At 42.0% G+C, this 24,064-nt stretch overlaps 1 protein-coding gene across 1 annotated transcript in view; it reads left to right on the top strand.

The window, feature by feature from the left end:
* mao (monoamine oxidase) overlaps positions 1-23,262 on the top strand; it is a 45,687-nt gene extending 22,425 nt beyond the window's left edge. Inside the window, exons 4-15 of the mRNA XM_030758419.1 lie at positions 9,804-9,908; positions 10,000-10,091; positions 11,941-12,082; positions 13,171-13,320; positions 14,833-14,992; positions 15,072-15,168; positions 15,948-16,001; positions 16,085-16,142; positions 16,232-16,329; positions 17,555-17,666; positions 19,500-19,562; positions 20,366-23,262. Coding sequence (XP_030614279.1) covers positions 9,804-9,908; positions 10,000-10,091; positions 11,941-12,082; positions 13,171-13,320; positions 14,833-14,992; positions 15,072-15,168; positions 15,948-16,001; positions 16,085-16,142; positions 16,232-16,329; positions 17,555-17,666; positions 19,500-19,562; positions 20,366-20,530 — 1,296 coding nt within the window. The 3' untranslated portion in view covers positions 20,531-23,262. The remainder of the gene's footprint in view (positions 1-9,803; positions 9,909-9,999; positions 10,092-11,940; positions 12,083-13,170; positions 13,321-14,832; positions 14,993-15,071; positions 15,169-15,947; positions 16,002-16,084; positions 16,143-16,231; positions 16,330-17,554; positions 17,667-19,499; positions 19,563-20,365) is intronic.
* The last annotated feature ends 802 nt before the right edge of the window (positions 23,263-24,064 follow it).

Below are 24,064 nucleotides of genomic sequence, written 5' to 3'. Positions count from 1 at the left end.
GTGTGTGTGTGTGTGTGTGTGTGTGTGTGTGTGTGTGTGTGTGTGTGTGTGTGCGTGTGTGTGTGTGTGTGTGTGTGTGTGTGTGTGTGTGTGTGTGTGTGTGTGTGTGTGTGTGTGTGTGTATGGAGAGAGCTTATCTTGGCTATATTCAAGCCACTGAATTATAACTTCAAAGGTGGACTTTTACCCGGTGGGTGCGCACGCACAGTAATACACATATGAGAACACGCCGCACTATATGGAAAGTGGTTTCTAATGACCACCACCCATACGCCAGTGGTGTGCGGAGAGTTTTACAGAAAGAAAAATAGATTTACTATTAGCTGAAAATGGTGGTGGAGGAGCTTTCAGAAACATTACTTTAGCAAAAGAAGCAATAAGATTAGTATTAGTATATTAAAATATATTTAAAAAAAGCAGTGCATGACATGGTTAACTGTTAATATCAACAGGTGGATTAAAAATATTAATGAAAAATGAAGGTGGTGTGATTTGTCAGAGATGCTGACCTGAACGTGCTGCTGAGCCTGCAGATGTTCAGCCTGCCTCTTCAATGTGCTACAGAAGTTATTAAAAACGTTTTCACGCTGCACTCCATCTTCTCCACATCACACAAGGTGCTTAGTAATAGATTACTTACCTTTTGCAATGATAAATCACAGAAGCTCATTTGCTTGCTAATGCTTGTAACTGGTCTCAGAGCAGTGAAAGCAGAGCTGCTACATATACAGTCTGTGCAAAACACTTCTTTAGCTCACCCTCAGCTGCTTTATAAAAAAAAAAAAAAGGCCACCCTGGGTTCTGCTGGCTGAATGTAATACATCCAAGTTCAGCAAAAGGCAGCAGCTCTCTGTGTTGTGATCAAGTAATGGGTAACATATTTTAAGAACATTGTGTGCTCCTTGTTTGTTTTTTAATCAGCAACTAACCTGAAGCATAGTTTCATTGTCACCACCATGTCCTTTGCTGTGAAATCTCAGCAGCATGAGCGCAGGCCGACCGCAGTCAGAAAATACACGTCTTTGACATGTTGTGTGAGCGCTAAATCCATCCGTACGGGTGTATGGGAGCTCCCATGTGACTGTGTCTCCCTAGCTACTATCTGTGTAAGATCCACTCAAAGACTCAGACTCGCACGCGCCACTCGTAGCTTCCTGGCTGGTTTCCATGGCAGCATGCCTCATCAAAAGCAGCTCACCCCTATCACTGTCAGTGTACTTGTCTGTGCGCGCACGTGTTCGTGCTTTTGTGTATGCATATGTGTGGGTAGGTGAGGGGTTAGCTGTTATTCTAGTGTCACTGCTCTCCCAGCTTACTTTGCAAAAACTAAAATAAACTCTGGTGGTGTTTTGTGGTCTACCTACAGTCAGCCCCCCCCCCAACAATAACAACAACAACAACAACAACAATAAATGGTCAAATATAGTCCCCCAGCAAGTGTTAAAGTGAACTGAGAGGGAAGTTAGGAGTCCTGCTCCTTCTCTGGGTGTGTTTTCAGACTTTGGTCATTTTCACATCTGATTGTAGCTGTAACCAATGCAACAATATATATAAAAAATTACTGCAGTATAATGATCTGCCATTTCCAGTTGAAGAAGATGGATGGATGGATGGATGGATGGATGGATGGATGGATGGATGGATGGATGGATGGACGGACGGACATGAGGTTCACCAGCTGGTGGTCTGAGCTTAAGTAACTAACTAGACGCACAGACGAGACACGAACACTCAACTAAACATACAATCAACTAAACTACGAGGAACCAAATATTGAACTCTAAGACTGCTTAACTCATAATAATAATTCTAAATGAGAACTTTTCATAATCATAGAAACAAAATAATAATCAAACTCGGCCAAACAACAATAACCACAAAAGCCCAAGGACCATGACACTTATTTCATAATGATCACACAAAAATATACATGAGATATTAAAACGTTGCCTTCCAGAGAAATTATTTTTGAAGTCATATTTTTAAAAGATTTCTACAGCAAAACATGACGGCCTTATCCTTTGTTATGTTGGCAACTTGCCTGATGAATACCCTGCAGGATAGAAATGGTTTTAATCCACGAATTATTTAGTGACTTTAGATATCATTTGATATCTCATACCTGGGAACCATTCACCATCACAGCAGTCAGTCCGTCTGTTACCTGTAATTCATTACATGGACTTTCAAACATGTGTGTTGGTGTTTTACTTCGCTTTTGTTTGTAAGCAGCTTTGGATTACCAAAGAAGTAATTCAGAAGAATAATCTCTTAAAAAGTTTCCTATCGTGACACAAGTCTAAACTTTATATGAAGGGTAAGCACGCATGGTGGTATTTACAGTGATCTAACCCATGTGACACTGGCTACATTTTATTCACAGAACAAAAGCTAGAGTAATTGTAAACCAGCATGTGTCCCAAGCCATTGTGTAATTACGGCTAGCTTTCAAGCAAGCCGTGCAGCTAATCAGCTTTTCTATGGCAGATTGTAATCCAGAAGGCCTCTACTGCTTTCCCTTATCAGCAAGCCACTGCCTAACAGGCAAATGCAGCTCTCAGCACTGGTTTTATTAATGAGGGATCACTATCAGAGATGGGGCAACAGACTTTGATTAAATACTGTGCTTGCTTATCAGAGATTGATAGAGCATGGGATTGTCCCTTGGCTCCTGCAGCACTTTGGATGCTGTGCGTGTTTGCACGTTTGTAGGACCTGTGAGGGAAATGTCTGTATCGGCTGCATCCGTTTAGCCCACTTTTACAAGGTTGCCGAGTGTCGCCCATTCACTAAGAGGCCATCGGCTGCTAGTAGACACAGCATCGTCTCTCATCTGTTGCATGAAACTTAATAGAGCTGCAGCTATAGAGAACTGGTTCATTAACATCTGTGTATACTTTTTTTTAAATCCGGTTATAAATCAAAATGTTAGTCTTTACTGGAGTTTTTTTAAATGCCACTCTGGCCGAGTGATGAGAGAGAGGAGAATTTGATGATCTAATTTGACAACTTGGGGTTTACACCTTAAAATGTGTAAAACTGAATATTAATGAGCAGAAACTCTTAAAGTTGGTACCAGCTACTGCCTATTTATACTTCTAGCAGACACGTAGCAGTTGGTCCTGTGCTGTGATGTGATGCTCCTTTAGTCGTCTTTGAGATTTGTTCTAATAAGCTCAACATGTGGCTCAGCTGTTGGATGCTAGCTGCTAAGTTTGTATGTCAGCAGTTTGGTGTAAGGCAGGTAGACTACAATGAGCTTGAAGCCAGCTGATACACCAGTGGCAATACTCAGATATATTTAGAGGTGCAAGAAAGCTGCATAAGAAAACTCTATAACAGCCTAAAAGAAAGGTGAAAACCCCAAAAGCATCACATAGGCTCTTTAATATGAGCCACTTTACGGTCATTGAAGTACAGTGCTGTTACAAAGTATTTGCCCCCTTCCTGATTTCTTTGTTTCATATTTGTCACACTGTTACAGATCTGATTTGATTAGATTTGATTTAATGATACTTTATTGATCCCACAATTACAGTTAACAGAACACCCATCCAAGAAGACAAACAATTCAATTCAATTCAGTTCAATTTTATTTATATAGTGCCAAATCACAACAAACAGTCTCCTCAAGGCACTTTGTATTGTGGGTAAAGACCCTACAATAATACAGAGAAAACCCAACAGTCAGAATGACCCCCTATGAGCAGCACTTGGTGACAGTGGGAAGGAAAAACTCCCTTTTAACAGGAAGAAACCTCCAGCAGAACCAGGCTCAGGGAGGGGCAGTCATCTGCCATGACCAGTTGGGCTGAGGGGAGAGAAAAGACATGCTGTGGAAGAGAGCCAGAGATTAATATCAATTAATGATTAAATGCAGAGTGGAGTATAAACAAAGTAAATAAGGTGAATGAAAAGAAACAGTCTATTGTGGGAACCCCCCCAGCAGCCTAGGCCTATAGCAGCATAACTAAGGGAGGGTTCAGGGTCACCTGATCCAGCCCTAACTATAAGCTTTATCATAAAGGAAAGTTTTAAGCCTAATCTTAAAAATAGAGAGGGTGTCTGTCTCCCGAATCCAAGCTGGGAGCTGGTTCCACAGAAGAGGGGCCTGAAAGCTGAAGGCTCTGCCTCCCATTCTACTCTTAAGTATCCTAGGAACCACAAGTAAGCCAGCAGTCTGAGAGCAAAGTGCTCTGTTGGGGTGATATGGTACTATGAGGTCTTTGAGATAAGATGGGGCCTGATTATTGAAGACCTTGTATGTGAGGAGAAGAATTTTAAATTCTATTCTAGATTTAACAGGGAGCCAATGAAGAGAAGCCAATATGGGAGAAATCTGCTCTCTCTTTCTAGTCCCTGTCAGGACTCTAGCTGCAGCATTTTGGATCAGCTGAAGGCTTTTCAGGGAGCTTTTAGGACAGCCTGATAATAATGAATTACAATAGTCCAGCCTAGAAGTAATAAATGCATGAATGAGCTTTTCAGCATCACTCTGAGAAAGGATGTTTCTAATTTTAGAAATATTGTGCAAATGCAAAAAAGCGGTCCTACATATTTGTTTAATATGTGCATTGAAGGACATATCCTGGTCAAAAATGACTCCAAGATTTCTCACAGTGTTACTGGAGGCCAAAGTAATGCCATCCAGAGTAAGTATCTGGTTAGACACCATATTTCTAAGATTTGTGGGGCTGAGTACAAGAATTTCAGTTTTATCTGAATTTAGAAGCAGGAAATTAGAGGTCATCCAGGCCTTTATGTCTTTAAGACATTCCTGCAGTTTAACTAATTGATGTGTGTCATCTGGCTTCATTGATAGATAAAGCTGAGTATCATCTGGATAACAATGAAAATTGATGCAATGCTTTCTAATAATACTGCCTAAAGGAAGCATGTATAATGTAAATAAAATTGGTCCTAGCACAGAACCCTGTGGAACTCCATAATTAACCTTAGTGTGTGAAGAAGACTCCCCATTTACATGAACAAATTGGAGTCTATTAGATAAATATGATTCAAACCACTGCAGTGCAGTACCTTTAAAATCTATAGTATGCTCAAATCTCTGTAATAAAATGTTATGGTCAACAGTATCAAAAGCTGCACTGAGGTCCAACAGGACAAGAACAGAGATGAGTCCACTGTCAGAGGCTACTGTGGGGCTGACTCAAACTCCCTCCTCAGCTAACAGTTCTGATAAGATGTAGGGTTCATCAGCAGCGAGGTCAGGGAGATCAGTCCAACACAGGTCAGAAGAAGACAGGAATGGCGGGGGGGTAGAGCATCTGTTTACAAACATCCCAGAGACAATTTGATAAGCGGCAGTCCAAGGCCGCCAGGGAGCCAAATTCCTGATTCTATGACTTGTTTTGGTACAGACTGTACTGATTAATTTGTTGACACCCTTCAGTCTTTCTGGCACCTCTCTGTGGCGAAAAAACCCAACTCATCCGAATCTTCTTGGTTCGTTCCTTCGCCGTGCAGAAACAGATACATACATCTCCAAGATCTTACCCCTCCGAATCAGCTCCAGATATACAGAGTCATGCATTCCTGTCATAAGCAATCTTACCAAGGCCAGACAGCTGCCTAGACTTCCTTAATTGCAACGACAAGCCAGGTATCTCCAGGTTCAGTTGTGTGAAGAGAGGCTCTAAAGCAGCAAGCAGCAAAGCAGGGGAACAAGGAAGGGCTGGGGAGAGAAGAAAAGTGCGACCGTCTCCACTGACAGCTGAAGAGATCATCAAACACTTTTTAATATTAGACAAAGATGACCAGAAGAAAAAAAAATGCAGTTTTTAAATTTCAGTTATTAAGGGCCTGTGTGAAAAAGTAAACCGAATAACTGCCAGTGAGTCTTTGACATTGCTGTGGAGGAAATTTAGCCCACTTTTCTGTGCAGACTTGTTTTAACTCAACCACACTAGAGGCTTATCAAGCCTGTTTATGGTCATGTCAAAGCATCTCAATCAGATTTGAGTCTGGATTTTAACTTGGCCACTCCAAAAACATTATTCTTTTGAGCCATTCAGAGGTGGACCTGCTGGTGTGTTTCAGATTATTGTCCTGCAGCATAAAGCGGAGGGAGCTTGAACTTCAGGGCGTGAACCAATGGCCAGACATCCTCCTTCAGGAGTCATCCAGGTCCTGAAGCAGCAAAGAAGCCCCAGACCATCACACTATCACCACCATGTTTGACAGTTGTGATGTTCTTTTTAAGAAATGTTGGGTTTATGCAGATGTAACAGGACAGAAACCTTCAAAAAAAATTCAGCCTTTGTTTCGTCAGTCCACAGAATATTTCTCCCAAAGTCTCGGGGATCATCAAGATGTTTTTTGGCAAATGTGAGACGAGCCTTTGTGTTCTTCTTGCTCAGCTGTGGCTTTCTCCTTGGAGCTCTCCCATGGTTGCCGTTTTTGCCCACTCTCTTTCTTATTGTTGAATCATGAACTCTGACCTTAACTGAGGCCAGTGAGGCCTGCAGTTCTTTAGATGTTGTTCTGGGTTCTTTTGTGACCTCCTGGATGAGTCATTGATGGAGTAATTTTGGTAGGCCGGCCACTCACCGCTGTTCCAAGTTTTCTCCATGTGTGGATAATAGTTCGCTGCGGTGGTTCACTGGAGTCCCAAAGCCTTAGAAATGGCTTTGTAACCATTTCCAGACTGATAGATGTCAGTGACTTTGTTTCCCAGCTGTTTCTTTAGATCGTGGCATCGTGTGTTGCTTTTTGAGATCCTTCACTGTCACACAGCTTCTATTTAAGTGGTATATTTTTTTATTCAACAGGTCTGGATGTGGCTAGTGAAATTTAACTTAGTGGTTAATTAATGATATAACCGTATGTTTGTTTAGAAGTCAGATAAGAGTGTACTGTGGGATCTGAGTAGAAGGCTAAGGGCAGCGATAAGCTGTTTGTAAATTATTGTCTGAATACCTTCCACTCTGCAGTACAGTCACCTGTTGTCTTCAAGCAGCGTTTGGTTGGCCCTCTGATTGAGGATGACACCCTGCTCGCTGATGTGGAAACAGATGTTGCCTCGCTCCGTCTCGCCTCCTCTGCTCTCCTCTCCTTCTGTATTCACTTGACCACGGTCACCATGGAGACAGACCTGTTGTTCTGAGCACGGCAGCAGATACAGTACGCCGTGAGACACATCATCATCATCATCATCATCATCATCCCTCTGGTCTGTCTCTGAGTGTGTAGCAGTGCGGTGAAAAACAGGCTGCTGCGTGATTCTAAATCATATCTGAACTGAAACAAGAAAACAAAGAAAGCTGATGAAAAATATAAAACTATAATTACAGGATTAATCTCAGGAAGAACTGTGTTATAACGCAGGGCGACGGGCACGAGGCAGGAATGAGTTTATACGATTCATTATTAAGCCCTTATTTAGCTAGTTGTATATTCTCTCTTGGATTATTTAACAAACTTATTTGTTAACAAATTATGAATATTTTAGTCAAAAAATTAATCTCATCCATTAGAAAAAAAATCAAGGTGATTGTATCATTTCAGCAGATGTTTATCTGACTAAATATAGTAAAATCACATGATTGCAGGGCTACTTTTACCCATTTCAAGCACTCTGCCAGGCTATTTTTATTCAACAGAAGTCGTTTCCTTTAATTCCTTTTGAGTGCTCTGATCTTGTCCTTCTTTTGTTGAGTGAAGGAGAAATCTGTGCGGTTATAATTGATCCAGGGTTCTCAGAGCACGGCCCACGGGCCAGTGGTGGCATTTATAAATTTTTCCCGTGGCCCTCCAGTGACAAGGAAAGAATTCATTCATCTACAGTTTTCCATGCTGTGGCAGAGAGTAAGACCAAGGCAGCATCACAAGCGTTTCCTAACACTGAGCTCGATGGTAAACAGCCTCCTCGTCACGAAGTCATTACAGTATAAACAGTAAAGATGTGAGTAGTTTTCATTTGCAACCCTCAGTCATGTGCTGGATCTCTCTTTTTGCCCCCCCCTAACTTGGTCAGAGAAAGTTCAGAACCCTTCATATTGATATAACAGCATGGCAATTTTTTTTTAAAACTTTAATATTTAAACATTTCCACTCAACAGTCTTATTTCTTTTAATTTCCCCTAATTTTCCATATCTTTCTTTTAGGCTCATGTTTATGTTTGATATCTGCTAGTTTAACCTGAGGGACGTATTTAAATACAAGATAACAACTTCAGTCACTTTCTCAGAATTTAGCATTACTCTTTCTTTTTTTTTTGAAAATCTTTCTTCTTGAATGTAGACAGAAAAAAATGAGATGCTAGATTAACATAAAAACATAAAAAAATCTTTTAGACAACCTTAGTTTTATATGTTGTAATCACACAGTTTCATTTTGTTAAATGAAAAAGATTTTTGTTTTTATTTTATTCACGTCACAACTTTATAGTTAATAATTCATGTAAATGGAATTTATTACATAAATTCGTGCTGAGTGTGTTCACTTACCGTATGTGAAACCAACACATAATTGATGTTAATCCAACAGATGATTTTTTTTTCAGTGTAATCCGAGTTTATGGCGATGGGCCTACAGTTAAGTCATGCAGTTTAAGAGGTCACACATGTCTATATATGTAATATGTATGGTTTAAAAATAATATGCAGTAATACTGAGAAGACATTTTGCATGCAAAAAAATGGCAGTGATGAAATATTCCAACAAATTTGACATCAATTAGCTCAGCAGCTGATTTTACCTCAATTTTAGGGCTACATAACAGCTGCACAGTCACAGCTGTATTGTTGGACAATGACATGAACAACTAAAATTATACATTTGCCGGTTTTATGTTGGTGTGGTAGAAACTTCATTAAAAATGGTTTCAGAAGTTAAAAAGAGACACTGTATGTAATACGGAGTCATTATTAGTTCAATACAGCTGCAGACCAAAACAATACAGTAGTCAGGTCGGTACTCTGGGCTGGCAGCACCAGCAGAACAGCGACTCACTGAGAGGCTGAGAGCATTTCCACGAAGGCAAAACCACATGCAGACGGTTTTTTTTCTCTGTCAAAGAAGCTCGTGTTTAATGGGGTTTGAAACAAATGCTCTTGTCAAGGTAAATGTCAATGACGTTACGCTAGAGAGATTATGTGAGGTTACATCAACACACTCAGACAGTGTTGTTCCTCCGCACACCTAAGACACCGTCGCTAGAAAGCAACAAAAATTCATGTGCAGCTGCACTTCTGCTTTGGACATACCGAGCACTGCTGTTACACTTTGCCCAAGTGACCTTGATCCTTTTGAAAATGCTGCCTCCTCCTCCTCCTCCTCCTCACGTTCGCCGCTGTGGATGCAAGTCTTTTATGTGATTGAGAAATGGAGCAATAAACTAGTGCATGCAAAGGAACAATGTCTTTGGACTATGGCTACTTTTATCATGCTTAATGATTCAGTATCATTGAGTGTGATATCTTGTAAAACATTGCACAAGCTCTTCCTCCGCTTTCCCCACAGCTCTTTGGTTAGGTTAGCTAGAGGTCAACTCGTGCAGATCTTTGAAGACAAATATTGATTCGTTGTTGATACGTTAACCATTTCTTTAATATTAATGTATTTACCCATCTGTCTAACTTTGACTTGAAGGGAGTTACAGTGAGTATTCTTCCATATTTTGTTGTCTATATTGAAAACAACATAGAAATGCCAACCAAACTGTTAAATCCAAGCATACATATGTTAGTGGAATATGAAAATATGAGAAAATAAGCTTTCCTTATTTGATGATTGAAGAATATTGTTTTCATGATGATGGCTGCAATCATGTGTCCAACAGGGAAAGTCTTACCCATTCAAAGGCTCCTTCCCTCCCATGTGGAACCCCATCGCCTTGATGGACTTCAACAACCTCTTTAGGGCCATGGATAAGATGGGCCAGGAGGTAAAGCAGTGCTCGTTATAGTTTGGTTTACTGTACAGCTTGTTCGTCTGCGACATATCGGATGTTTGTTGAATATCTTGCTGCACTTCAGATTCCCAAAGAGGCTCCCTGGAGAGCTCCCCATGCTGAGGAGTGGGACAAGATGACCATGCAGGAACTCTTTGAGAAACTCTGCTGGACCAGGTAACGTTAAAAAAATTATCTCCCGGTTGTGAAATCTTGGACAAATAACGATTCTGATGTTTAATTTAATAATTTGACTGATAGCCAGTGGTGATACTGAGATGTTTTTTTTCTGCAGTGATTTATTTCACGTTTGTGCAGGTCCAGCTGTTCATCACGTTATCTTTGAACATTTATAGGCAGGGCAAAATTATGTTGTTAAGCAATATGACACAACTGTTGAATTTGGCCACTGACAAAAGAAACGTCATTTTAATTTCTAAAATGCTGATATCAGTCTGGTGGAGTGCTAGGTTACAAGCTAATGCTAGCAAGCTTGGTTCATTAAATATGACACCAAGAGGTGCTCGATGGAGGAGCTTCAGTATGTGATGAGTTGGGAATGAGAATGTTTTTGATAATCTAATTTCATTGTAAAGATGAAATATGCAACTTATAGAAAATAAAAATTATATTTTGTAACAATATAAAAACAACAATCCTGCACTCGCTAAATGATTGGACCGCTCCATGTTTGAATTAGATTAAACTTTCAAACATGCACTATGTTGCCAAAAGTATTCGCTCGTCTGCCTTCACACACATATGAGCTTGAGTGACAACCCATTCTTAATCCATAGTGTTTAATATGATGTCAGCCCACCCTTTGCAGCTATGACAGCTTCAACTCTTCTGGGAAGGCTTTCCACAGGTTTAGGAGTGTTAATGGGAATTTCTGACCATTCTTCCAGAAGCACATTTGTGAGGTGAGAGATGAGAAGGCCTGGCTCACAGTCTCTGCTCTAATTCATCCTAAAGGTGTTCTATCAGGTTGAGGTCAGGACTCGGGGCAGGCCAGTCAAGTTCTTCCACACCAAACTCACTCATCCATGTCTTTATGGAGCTGCTTTGTGCACTGGTGTGCAGCCATGTTGGAACAGGAAGGGGACATCCCCAAACTGTTCCCACAAAGCTGGGAGCATGAAATTGTCCAAAATATCTTGGTATGCTGAAGCATTAAGAGTTCCTTTCACTGGAATTTTACACTTGGCACAGTGCAGTCAGACAGGTACCGTTCTCCTGGCGACCACCAAACCCAGACTCATCCATCGGTTTGCCAGATGAAGAAGTGTGATTCATCATCCCAGAGAACACGTCTCCACTGCTCTAGAATCCAGTGACACCACTGTATCCAACACTTTGGATTGTGCTTGGTGATGTAAGGCTTGGATGCAGCTGCTCGGCCATGGAAACCCATTCAATGAAGCTCTCTACGCACTGTTCTTGAGCTGTTCTGAAGGCCACATGAAGTTTGGAGGTCTGTAGTGACTGACTTTGCAGAAAGTTGGCGACCTCTCCACACTATGTGCCTCAGCATCCACTGACCCCGCTCTGTGATTTGACGTGGCCTACCACTTCATGGCTGAGTCATTGCCATTCACAATCGACTACCACTAACAGTTCACTGTGGAATATTTAGTAGTGAGGAAATTTCACAACTGGGCTTGTTGCACAGGTATCATCCTATCACGGTACCACGCTGGAGTTCGCTGAGCTCCTGAGAGCGACCCATTCTTTCACTAAAGTTTGTAGAAGCAGTCTGCATGCCTAGGTGCTTGGTTTATACACCTGTGGCCGTGGAAGTGACTGGAACACCTGGATGGGTGAGGATGGGAATACTTTTGGCACTATAGTGTACATAAGTTACATGCATGTCCCTGCATGTCAAAGTAGGACAAGCAAACAAAAATCCATGATATGGTGATTTATCTGTGCTCTGTCCAAACTCATGCATAATATAAAGAACATGATTGCAGGTACATTCAGTTTTCTGAAAGAGTTCCTACTTGTCATATAATCCCTCTCTTAGTACTGCTCGTCGCTTTGCAAGACTATTTGTCAATGTGAACGTGACCTCTGAACCCTACGAGGTGTCGGCTCTCTGGTTCCTCTGGTATGTGAAACAGTGTGGAGGAACCATGAGGATCTTCTCCACCACTAATGGAGGACAGGTAAGTCTGCACAAAACTATACCAAGACTAGTAACCATACCTACTGATTCAGAAAAACAGACTAAAAGAAAACAAAGGATTTTTTTTCCTGATACAAACGGAATACTCTCGCAGCTTTCCGTGAATCTTCTACAAAAAGTGCCAGGAAGCGGACTCATGTTCCCTGCCTCTCACAGAGATTCATTCAGAAGAGCAGGGTGAATGTCAGTGGGAGCTCCTTCACAGCCCCGGTGCAGTCACCTTAGTCTGCTCCTGATCTGCCCTGCGTCCACACAAAAGATGTTTTCTTGGAATACTCAGGGCGCCTATTCTGCTGCCGTCTCTAAAGCTCAGGGGCCTCATTGCCAAAGCCACTCAGGCCTGGAATTGTGTTTTGGTAAACAAATGACACTGCAGTCAGCTCTGCTGCCATTTCCCTCACATTTAAACCATGCACGTCTCATGAGGGGTGCATGCATAGGGGTGTGTGAAGCATTTTCACACAGTCATCGTAGCATAAAGCCTCAGTTATATTAGACATATGGTATGCAGGCTTTCCGTGCCACTCTCCTCCAAAACTGCAAAAATAAACTCGTCTTTAATCAAACAAGACAAGCACCTCGTTTCACTGCCAGGACTCATTTAGGTTTAGCTTGTATTTTCCCAGCGACTGCTAGGCAGATTTATCCAAATGCCACAGAGGAATGTGTTTCTGATCAGGGAGACCAGAGAGATGTTGACACTAACCATATGGAAAAGGTCAGCGCTGATTTAATTTTGTGTTTTGGAGCTTTGACAGCCCAAATCTCTCTCCAGCTCCCCACTCTCATCATTCAGCATTTGCTGACCTGAGCTTTATAAACATGTTTCTTTTGAATAAAGATGCAGAAATTTGTAGTGAAGGAAAAGAGGTTGGATTGAGGAGAACCGGGACAGAACGCCAGGATAAAGCAGGAGATTTTATCTGCTTTACTCTGAAATGTAAGCCTTGCTGAGGGGTACTCCAAAGGGGGATCAGATGCAGTTCCACTCAATATAAAGAGAAAACTTGCTGCATCTGCTCTCTCTCTCTCGGTGGTCACTGAACTCTGCTCTCTTCATGTCTCAAGGAGAGGAAGTTTGTAGGTGGTTCGAGTCAGGTCAGCGAGTGCATGGCGAGGGAGCTGGGAGACCGAGTGAAGCTGCAGTCTCCAGTCTACAGGATTGACCAGACCGGAGACTTGGTGGTGGTGGAGACAGTGGACAAGCAGACCTACAAGGTGAGCCGAGTACTTACTTTATACTCCTGCTTTACTGTGTTTCAGAGGAAAATATCTCATTGAACTCACATTCATCTAATATTTTTAAGAAGCAGATGTTATATGAGAGTTAATATGTAAAGCAGAACTTGCTTCGTGGCCATTTGAAGGAACCACTTGACTGAACTAATCAATTGTACATACAACCCCAAATCCAAAAAAAAGTTGGGCCACTGTGTATGTTCATAAAAACCAAATGCAGTGGTTTGCAACTCTCCATTTGTAAAGCCATATTTTATTCACAGTAGAACATAGAAAACATATCAAATGTTCGAACTTATAGAATTATCATTTTAAGAAAAATATTAGCTCATTTGGAAATGCTGGCAGCAACAGGTCTCAAAAAAGGCTGATTGGCTGAAGAGTGCGGGCAGAAAGGCGATCGGACTAGAGCAATGATGTCAGCTTTGAGTTTGACAGCGTGGGAAAGCAGAAGTGATGAGAAGAATGAAACCAGCAGCCAAATATTCAGGAAACTTACAGTGATTTCTGGAAGTGTTCCTGAGCCCACGCACTGATTTCCATGCCAGAATCATGCCTGTTTTTAATGTAGCGAGTGCCCCCTGAGGACCCAAATATCACAGGCATCCAATACTGATTCTTGGCCTTATCCCCTGCACACAGAAATTCCTCCAGACTCTTGGACTCCTTCGAGGATATCTCATCATCTACAGTGCCTAATAATGAACTGTAGATGATGAGATATTCTTTGCAATTTTACACTGAGGAGCATTTTTCTCAAACTGTTCCACAATTTGTAGACAGTCATTTTGTAGACTGATGAGCCTCTGCCCATCTGAGAAAGTCTGCCTCTCTAAGATGCTCTTTTTATACCCAGTCTGTTACTGGTCTGTTGCCAGATAACCTCATTACTTGCAAAAATGTTCCTCCAGCTGTTTCTTTTTAGTGCCACTTACTTTTCCAGCCATTTTTGTGCCAACCTTTGTGAGACGTGTTGCTGCCATCAAAATCAAAATGACCTTATTTTTATTTCTTAAAATATTACGTTTTACATGTTTTCGGTGTTCTGTTGTGAATAATGAATGCATTTATGAGGTTTTTATGAGAAGTTATGTCATTGCTTTCTGTTTTTATTTGCATTTTACACCGTGTCACATGTTTTGGGAACTGGGTTTGTGTATAGTTTGTACATCACCATAAGCTAATGAATAAAAATATGCACGTTCAAGTATAGTTTTAATGCAGGGCTTTCACTTTTAAGTACATTTATACCCTTGTACTGCAAATGACTTATTTGTTTTTTGATGTATTAGAAAACAAACCAAGTACTGCATTTGTGCACTACATAATGTGCGGTAGTGTAGTCTGAATACTGAAGATCTCTGTCTGTAAAACAGTAAATCATTCACAAACAGTCTTAATCAAGCAGTGCTGCTCTTTGCTGCCATCTGCTGGCTGCTTGGAAACCTGCTGCCATATGAGAGTCCTACACTGTCTGCGTCTCTGTGTTAGGCCAAGTATGTGATTGTGGCCACACCTCCTGGTCTGAATCTGAAGATGCACTTTAACCCTGAGCTGCCCCCACTGAGGAACCAGCTGATCCACCGTGTTCCCATGGGCTCCGTCATTAAGTGCATGGTCTACTACAGGGAGAACTTCTGGAGGAAAAAGGGTACGCAGGAAGTGAAAACTAGCAGAGCAGGAATGCTGTTCCAAATCGTGCTGTTTTTAAGGTTTTATCGTGTCACCAGGTTACTGTGGCAGTATGGTGATTGAGGACGAGGGCGCTCCCATCGGCCTGACACTGGACGACACAAAGCCCGATGGGACTGTACCTTGTATTATGGGGTGTGTACAGAGCTCCAGACAGTATATATACTTAATATTATGATTTCATAACATACACTTCATCACCAAAACGTGTGTTGCACAAGAAGTGTGACTACGTCTGATTCTGTTGTTCTAAAAGCATCCAAATTAAAGAATGAGTTCAGAAACTGAGTTTAGAATATTTTCTAAACTCATTCTTTACACTCCCTGCTGTGGGATAGTTTTCAGAGCGGGGTGGTAATACATTTTATGAACACATGGTCACCTTTATCCTCCTCAGGCCAGTCAGCGTCCCCCTGGCAACCACCTGTCACCACTGAAAAATGTGTATTCTGTGATTGGTTGCTGGAGGTGATGTCAGTCTCAAAGAGGTATACGGTGCTGCACCGTAGTGCAGTTTCCCGTAGTTTCTGTTTCCGGTGCACTTTTACTGTTTACCTGCCATCTTCCATGCAAACTACAGGCAAACTCGGCTATCTGCTAGCAACCAAAGTAGTCGCATGGAGGTTGTTGGTGCAGCATCGTAGACCTGTTTGCAACCAGTTTCACCTACAAACTGCCAGCAACCACTCATCAACCAGTTGAGGAATACACAGCGATCTGTGGTTACCAAGGGGTTACTGACTGGTCTACACTTTAACATCATTAAAGACGTTATAAAGATTTTCATCATGTAGGATTGAGTTTTCTCTTTAATGGAGCAAACAACAAGTGATAAAAATCATCAAACCGTCCAGGCATGGTAGGGACATGGAAGTATTCTGCTGACTAATATTTCTCTTTTCACCCCCACCCAGATTCATCCTTGCCCACAAGTGCAGGAAACTCTGCAGCCTGTCCAAAGAAGAAAGGTAGAAAACAGTAGACGGAGATTAAAACGCTCTCACGAGCTGCGAGATCAGTTTAATCCCAACTCTCGTCTTGTTGCGTTTAGGTTGAGGAGGATCTGTGAGATTTACTCCAGAGTGCTGGGCACAGAGGAGGCCTTGCATGTGAGTTTGGGCGCAGAGTAGCACACATGTCCTGTGGATACAGTGAGATCACTTCACTGACTCCTCGTGTGTCTGCTTGCTTCCTTCAGCCGGTGCACTATGAGGAGAAGAACTGGTGTGAGGAGGAGTACTCTGGAGGCTGCTACACAGCCTATTTCCCCCCAGGAATCCTTACCCAGTATGGCAGGTGAGCCTCTCTCAAATATAGGCACACACAGCTGTGGTTTGAGCATGGGACAATAATTTCCTGCATTCTGTGATAGACAAATATTAAAGTAGGCCTCACATGCATGAGCCTCTCATACATTCTGTACTGCTTGAAAATAATGATCCTAAACGTTCCTTATGTAAAAATTAGTCCTGCTGCTTAAATATGAAGGTATGACCTGATCATGTCAATTATAACTTAATTTATTTAAATGTATCAGCCACCAGGATTTTAATGGGCAATTTGTGTTACATCAGGATTTGTGCTCATTTCTGAAATCAGCCTGCCTGCGCGTGGGGAGGCCGTGCAGCCGCTCACGGAGCACTTTGTGCGGCGGGAATAATTGTGTTTACCACAAAGGCCGTTCTGTGAGCTAATAATTCATATTTTGTGAAGAAAATGTTTTCTAAGAAAGACCTGCCCTGTTGGAGGCATTCCTAATGAATGGTGTTATTGCAGTGTGCGAGCAAATTTCATGTCCCCCGCGTCGCCCCGTAAAATCCTGTAGCTGCACGCAAACATCAACACGATGGTTTCAGTTAGTGGGTGAAGCTGCTTGCAGCGCAGATCCTAGTGTGTATGATCAGTGTCACAGTTTTGTGGCTAGGATAAAATGAAAAACTGAAACTGAGACGGCACAATGCAGTCCTTGTTTTTGTGAATGGACTGGAGCGCTCAAATACAACTTTCCTTATTCATACGGTCAATATTTTCTACACATAAGTGCTTTCCATCTAACATTCACAGTCCAGTGAACATATCGGAGAGCAACTTGGGGTTCAGTAAGGATACTTTGGCACGCCAGGAATCAAACCACCGACCTTCCAATTAGTAGACAATCTTCTCTACCACCCTTAATATTAACTCACATGTCTCACTTGTAAGTAGGTGCACATATCAGCAACAAAAATGCTTTTTGGTCGTTTTAACACTGGACCCAGTGGAGGTGTGAGGCTTTATTTGATGGTGTTTGATGCCATCAGAAAATAAAAAAAAAAAAAATGCTTTATGTACTTAATGTCCCATTGCATTTGTTCGGGTGGGAGAAGGGTTTTAAATGAGGTGAATGCATACTAAACCCCATAAGCTCAAAGGTCAATAAAATGCTGGTGAATGCACTAAAACAGAATGTTTCAAACCTATAAATCAGCTAAAACTCTAAAAACCTGTTTTCTCTCTTTCTGTTTTTTTTTTTGGTCTGCAGGGTGCTGAGGGAGCCGGTTGGCAAGTTGTACTTTGCGGGCACAGAGACGGCCACAGAATGGAGCGGCTACATGGAGGGGGCTGTACAAGCTGGAGAGAGAGCAGCCAGGGAGGTCAGAGAAGATAAAAACACTGCATTTTCACTGCTACATGGTGCCCAAAAGTCATCCATTAAAACACCCTTAGAGAAAGGTAGAGGTGTGAGGACACAGGTACTTATATATACTAGGTGTGATGTAAACCACTTAAATGACACAACTGGCACACTTAGTGGAATTTAGCTGCCTCAGCCTGCTCCTGATGATGTGGATGTAGCAGCAGATAAATTAAGCAGAGTGATAGTTCTCAGGTCCCAGAGTCCAGCTCAGCCAACAGTGCTGCTTCTGTGCCTCATATTGACAAATCTCACCGCTGTTGTTACACATATGCCTTTTCTGCCTCGATCTGTGTCGGGTCTGTTGTCATGCCTGCTGTTTCGCTCTGTTCTATGAAAATAGGAACTTGTTTCGCAGTCACGATCCTGACGTCAGCGATGAAACTAGTTACACTTTAGTGTCTTATTTAAGTTCAGTTTTTCTCTACTGTACATTGGTATTTCACTTTACTGGTAATCTATAAAGCTCATGTGGAAAAGAAAGTCTTTACAACACTGTGGAGTTCCATGAACTCAGTAAAGTACACCTTTACTGCTTCCATAGGAATTGAGAGGGTCATGCTGCTAATCACTCGATTATTGATAATCAGTGAATGTGAGCACCTCTAAAATTCCTCCTTTTACAGACTTAAGGAAACAGACATGAAGAAAACAGTTACTTCAAGTTATTGCTGCTAAAGGTGGTCGTATAAGCTGTTGTACCACCACTCCACTGTATTTCAAAGGAAAATATTATACTTCAATCAGATCATGTTGCCAGTCAAAATTCACTCAAATCTTTATGTAAAACACACAAATGTCTAAAAATAAATTTTAACCATTGGTAAGCACATACTGTCTAACAGTAAATACAAGTGGAGCTGAAACAATTAGCCAAAGAACAAGAATCAATCCAAAAAAATAATATTAAATGTATAAAGAAAATATTAATGACCAAATGTGAATACCTTTAACCATTAATGCAGAAATATTAATATTAATGAGACCAGAAGAGAGTACCAGTGTACTCCTAGTGCCAGTCCCAAGCCTGGGTAAATGGGGGAGGGCTGCATTAGGAAGTGTGTCGAATCACCGCGAAGCTCCACGTGCTGCAGGGAAATAAAGGAGCAGCTGAAAGTTTTTGTTCTTCTTCTAACTTAAGTACAGTTGTAACCTCAGAATATTTATTGTGATTCAGTATTTACTTTGTAATGTTTGCATGGTGTTTGCATTACTTAAATACGCGATCTGAGTAATTCCTCCTTCACTGGACGGCTTAATTTATGTAGTCCAGACTTTTTCTCTTGAAGAGCTGCCCAAAAACCCAATCAACCACTGAACCGAGGACAAATCTGATTTTCAGACCTGTAACAAATTTCTTTCATGTACAGCTGATTCATTATTGTGTCCTTACATTCTTATATCCTCTCCGTTTCTCCCCTCTCATTTGGGTGGCCCATCTCTTGAGTTTGAGGTCCACTGACCGAAGCTAAATCTCTAAAAATACTCTGCTTGTAGTTTATTTCCCTCTGCCTCCAAGGCATTAACGTAAGATGTGGTTTCATAAGATATTCCTGAGTGTGTTCATGTTCCTCCGTGTTTTTTAACCCCAGGCTGTGCTGCACAGTGGCCCTTGAGTGGCCCTTACTGTAACTCACCTGCTCTGGTGAGGGCCACTCAAGTCTGCACATTTGTTCAGGAGTAACGCATTAGCAGGATTACATCATCACAAACTTAGCTGTGTAGCACTTTAAAATAACACCTGGTAAATTTTGATGAGTCCTTGACTGACACCACCAATGTGTTTTTGCAGGTCATGTGTGCAATGGGTAAACTTCACCCTAATCAGATCTGGCAACCGGAGCCTGAGAATGAGGTAAGGGAAGGCTTTACGGTCCAATTAAACTCAAAAGTTGGCTTCTGGTGAAAAATGATCACTGAAGAAACACTGAAATCTTTGGTCATCAGTCCAGATCGGTGGCACATATTTATGAGTGAACACTGAAACTTTGGTGACCAAAGACGGTCTGCTGCAAGTGTCATACTTTTAAGGCCAAATTCCCAACACTGCACTGGCCAGCGTCTGCAAACCAACCAATCAGATTACAACAGCAAATCATACAGAACAAAAGCCTGTAGAGAAAAGATGGATGTCAGTACCATGATGCCACCCAGTGGTTCATAAACTTTAATTTTGAAGCCTTGGCTGGAGAATTTTGGCTGTTGTCGTTTTGACTTTAAAAACTAGAATTTACGAGTGAGCCCAGAGAAGCCGAGGACAGTGCATGCTCCAAATACAAGGTAACCACGCATAGAGCATACCTGGTTCTGTTATTGTTGCTGTAAAAAAAAAAAATGAAGATCATTCTGTAATAAATGCGACAGAAAGCTGCCAAATGAGAATATAAAACATCAGAATTCTCTTAATCAGGCTTTCTATTCAGAAGCAGAGGAGTCGCCCTCTGCTGGTCATTAAAAAGAATGCAGGGTTAAGACACCCATGCATTGTCTTCACTTTGTGGACCCGCAGACTGCATCCATATACACTTAATGTGCAGAACCCACCAGTGCTTGCAACATGTATGATGAGCAGATGATGTGTCAGGTAACATCTCACACGTGTTAGCTGACAGGCTAATGGTATCTTAAAGCCCTCTCCTACTTCCCTCCCTCCTGCAGGAAGTCCCAGCATGCCCGTTTGTCACCACCTTCTGGGAGAGAAACCTGCCTTCAGTCAGCGGTTTCCTCAAGTTCATGGGCGTCTCCACGTTCCTGTCTGCCGCCGCCGCTGCCGCAGCCGGCCTGGTGGCCTACAAGAAGGGAATCATCCCTCATCGCTCTTAAACTACCCGTCACCTCACTCCTCTGCATCTCAAGGGCACACGTCTCAGTAGACACTTGTGTACTTCTAGTGCACTACTTTATGGGCCCAAACTACAGAGTAGTGACCTACATAGGGTATACATTGTTTTTTGAGAAACACTGTGCTGTAAGGAGGACTGTTCAGCTCATGCAAAAACACTAACACACTGTCCACAAAAGAAAGAGAGAGCGAAACAAATAGGAAGGGCTGACTGAAAGTTGTTTGAGGGGAGTGAAGAAAACCTAACTCGAGCTTAAATCCAGACTCAGATTGTGAAACCAATGAAGGAAAAAGATCAGAATCAGTTCTTAAGAGGAAACTTTCTCTGTCTCGATTCCTGTTCCATACGTTGCCAATGAAATTCACTGTGTTGATTATGTGTGAGTTTATAAACTCTTCGTGCTTGCTGTGCGTATGAGCCTCGTCCGCATGCGTTTGTGAATGTGTGTTCGTCACAGTTTGGGTACAAAGTGTGCGAGTGTGTGTGTGGGTGCGCGCGCGAGTTTCCACTGTGTCTAATTACCTCTGCTGATTTTAGGTGCTGATTTGTTCTGGCCAAGCAGCCGTAGCTGTTTGATGCAATCCGGTGACTCCAGAAGAGAAAAGAGCTAGTGCCGTGGCCCGCTGCAGCATCACAGAGGGGGTTCAAGGACGAGGCTTTTTCTGGCTTTATCTTACTGCCAGCAAATCCCATGAAAATCCTAATGAACAGTGAATTTGTATTAGCCTGACGTGAGTCGCACACCTTACGTGAGTTTGCGCTGGGGGTGGGGGGGCACTGTTGTTTCTTTTGAATTTAAACTTATTTAAATGCCAGAACGTTGTTCCTTAAATTCACATTAGGGCACCAAATATATATTATTCCCAACCAGCAACATGGATCTACGACTTCCCAGTTGTTGTTTTAAGGTTTGTCCAGACTGAATACAAAGCAGTTACCTTTCGGCCATATTTCATATTTAAAATAAAGCATAGATAGACTAAAGCAGGTGCTTGTACCATGAAGAGTCGAAATTTCTTTTCACTTCTGATCCTGAAGTGTAGATAAAAGCACACGTTTATGGTTAAAACTCAGAAGTTTGAAGATGTATGTGATTCAGCTTTGAGTAACTTCTCACACACGCTCTCCTTTCCCCTCAGCCCCTGAAGTCTCACCGCTTCACGTTCAGCTCCGTTTCTTGCGTTGCAACAAGTCGTTTTTACCTACATTTTCCCCAGTTTGCACAAAACAGGTGACCTCACTGTATCTCCTCTAAGCTAATCCCTCAGCTTGTGTCTGCTGTTCCTCCCTCATCGAATCACATCTTTTGTGTATTTATTTTCTCCAGTAGGACCTGAAGCCAGGAAGTGTTGAGACAGAGCGATTCACTGGTAGTTTTCATGGGATTTGTTGACAAAGAAAAAGAAAATTGCACGTTAAGAATGAGAAGAGTCGGCCTTATTCTTTAAATGGAAACCTGTTTTTGGGGGTAAAGTGGTGTCAAGCTGCTCTGTGTGGTGGTCTTTCGGTCAGTGTGATGGAAGTATTTGAATGTATTTTCTTCAGAGTAGATAACGCACACACGGTTGATTTATTAGGGTAATCAGATTTTTCACACGTCTATTTTTACCTTTCCTCAGTCACACTTCAAATCACACCGGCTGTCACGTATCCTCGTGAGAAACATTTTCATTTGTTTAGGGAAACTGCGTCTTTCACAGCATTCCTCCGTCACGCCGCGGGGGCTACCTGCTGGCCACTGTGGCGGTGTTTGCTCCATGAGGAGCTGCATTTCAGTCACCTGCCCGAGTAAAATCATTTGTCTGATTTTTTTTTGGGTGTAGATGTGAAAACCCACCTTCTCCTTGTGCGTCTGTTATGAAGTGCGCTGCGCTCTGTGTGCGGCCCTTTAAGCCCGCTGTGAGAATCACGCTGTTCTTGTCCCAAAGATGTTTGTGAGTGTAGTTTTTCTGTTGTGCCTTAATGGGAGTCGTAATGTTTTTGTCATTTCTCTCAAGTGCCTGTGACTCTGACGCTCGCTGCCCTCGATCCCCTTCCCTCCTTTCCTCGCTCCTTCCCTCCCACCTGCGCTGGAGGTCAGAGGTCAGATGGACTAGGTCATTGGTTCAAGGCATCATCTGTACTCATTAACATACAGGGGACAGCACTTTGTCTTTCTAAGTGTGTCCAGACTCTTTCATTTTTGCATTTCCCCTTACCTGAGTTACGTCCTCACTCCAAACTTGACTCAGGTAAAGCCGGGTGTATAAACACAGCATCAGAGCTCAGACTGTTGAGGTGATCAGTCTGCTTATCTCCAGTGAATCCAAGTCTGTGCGTGCTTTGTGTTGTGATTGCAGTGCTTCTTCCCTCGTTGTGGTGCCCCTCTCCGCTCCTGTCTGACCCTCAGTCCCAGGACAGGTTTTGCGCCCCTGCAGGCCAACTCTAGAAGTAAGGACTAAACAATGATGTCACTTTTTAACCCATGTATTCATGTTTATGGCTGGCTGATGTCGGTGAACGAGGAGCCAGCATGTTCCAGCCATCCTTTAAAAAACAACTGCAGCAGTCCCAACAAACCATCAGGAGACATAATGCAGTGTTATTCATTATCTGACCCCCCCCCCCATCCTCCTGTGCATTAGAGCCTTCTTAACTATTCTTGTGACCTGTTCTTCGATGTCTTTAAAGCTATATGAAGCTGGTGATGTTTAACAAAATGTGAAATAAATCTTTTACTCACCCCAAACTCTTCTGTTTTTTTCTGCTAGTGTGTGTGTGTGTGTGTGTGTGTGTGTGTGTGTGCACACGTGCACTGAAAACAGTGGTGTAATAGTTTAGCTAAATACAAAAAAATGTAGTGAGTGCAGTGATTTGGGGATAATAAAGTATTTGAATTGAATTGAACGCTGGAAATATGTCAAATGTTTAAAATTTTAAGAACAATATTTCGAGGGCTTGGAGCCATAGGGGTGTAAGTGATATTTTGGTCAAAATTGAGATATATATATATCAAATGAAAGCTCTTGGGGTGCTCTATCTACTGTCAAAATTACAGAAGTAAAACATTAATAGAAATAAAGTTATTCAACAAAAATCAAAAGAAGTTGGTGCCAAAAGGGCATAAGTGCATTTACAACAAAGACAATATTGTTCATTAAGCAGTGTGTCATCAATTTGTAAAAAGAAACATGCTTAAAAAAACTAAAATCAGTACACAAATTAAGAGCAAACTATGGTCTTTTTTTTGTTTGTTTGTTTGTTTTGGCTCTCCTGTAAAGTTGGCAAAATGTCACTTACGCCCCTTTGGCTCCAAGCCCTCAATTTGCTCATTTTGAAGTTAATGGCAGCAATGCGTCAAAAAAATGTTGAGATAGGAGAACAAAAGGCTGGAACAGTAAGTGGTACTAAAAAGAAACAGCTGGAGGAACATTTGGCAGCTAATTAGGTTAATTGGGAACAGGTCAGTAACATGATTGGGTGTAAATCCTTAGAGAGGCAGTTTCTCAGAAGTAAAGATGAGGGCCACACTGCC

This window comes from Archocentrus centrarchus, chromosome 21 (genome assembly GCF_007364275.1).
Source record: "Archocentrus centrarchus isolate MPI-CPG fArcCen1 chromosome 21, fArcCen1, whole genome shotgun sequence".
Taxonomy (NCBI): domain Eukaryota; kingdom Metazoa; phylum Chordata; class Actinopteri; order Cichliformes; family Cichlidae; genus Archocentrus; species Archocentrus centrarchus.
Note: the sequence above shows the minus strand (reverse complement) of the source record. Positions and strands in the feature narration are given on the sequence as shown.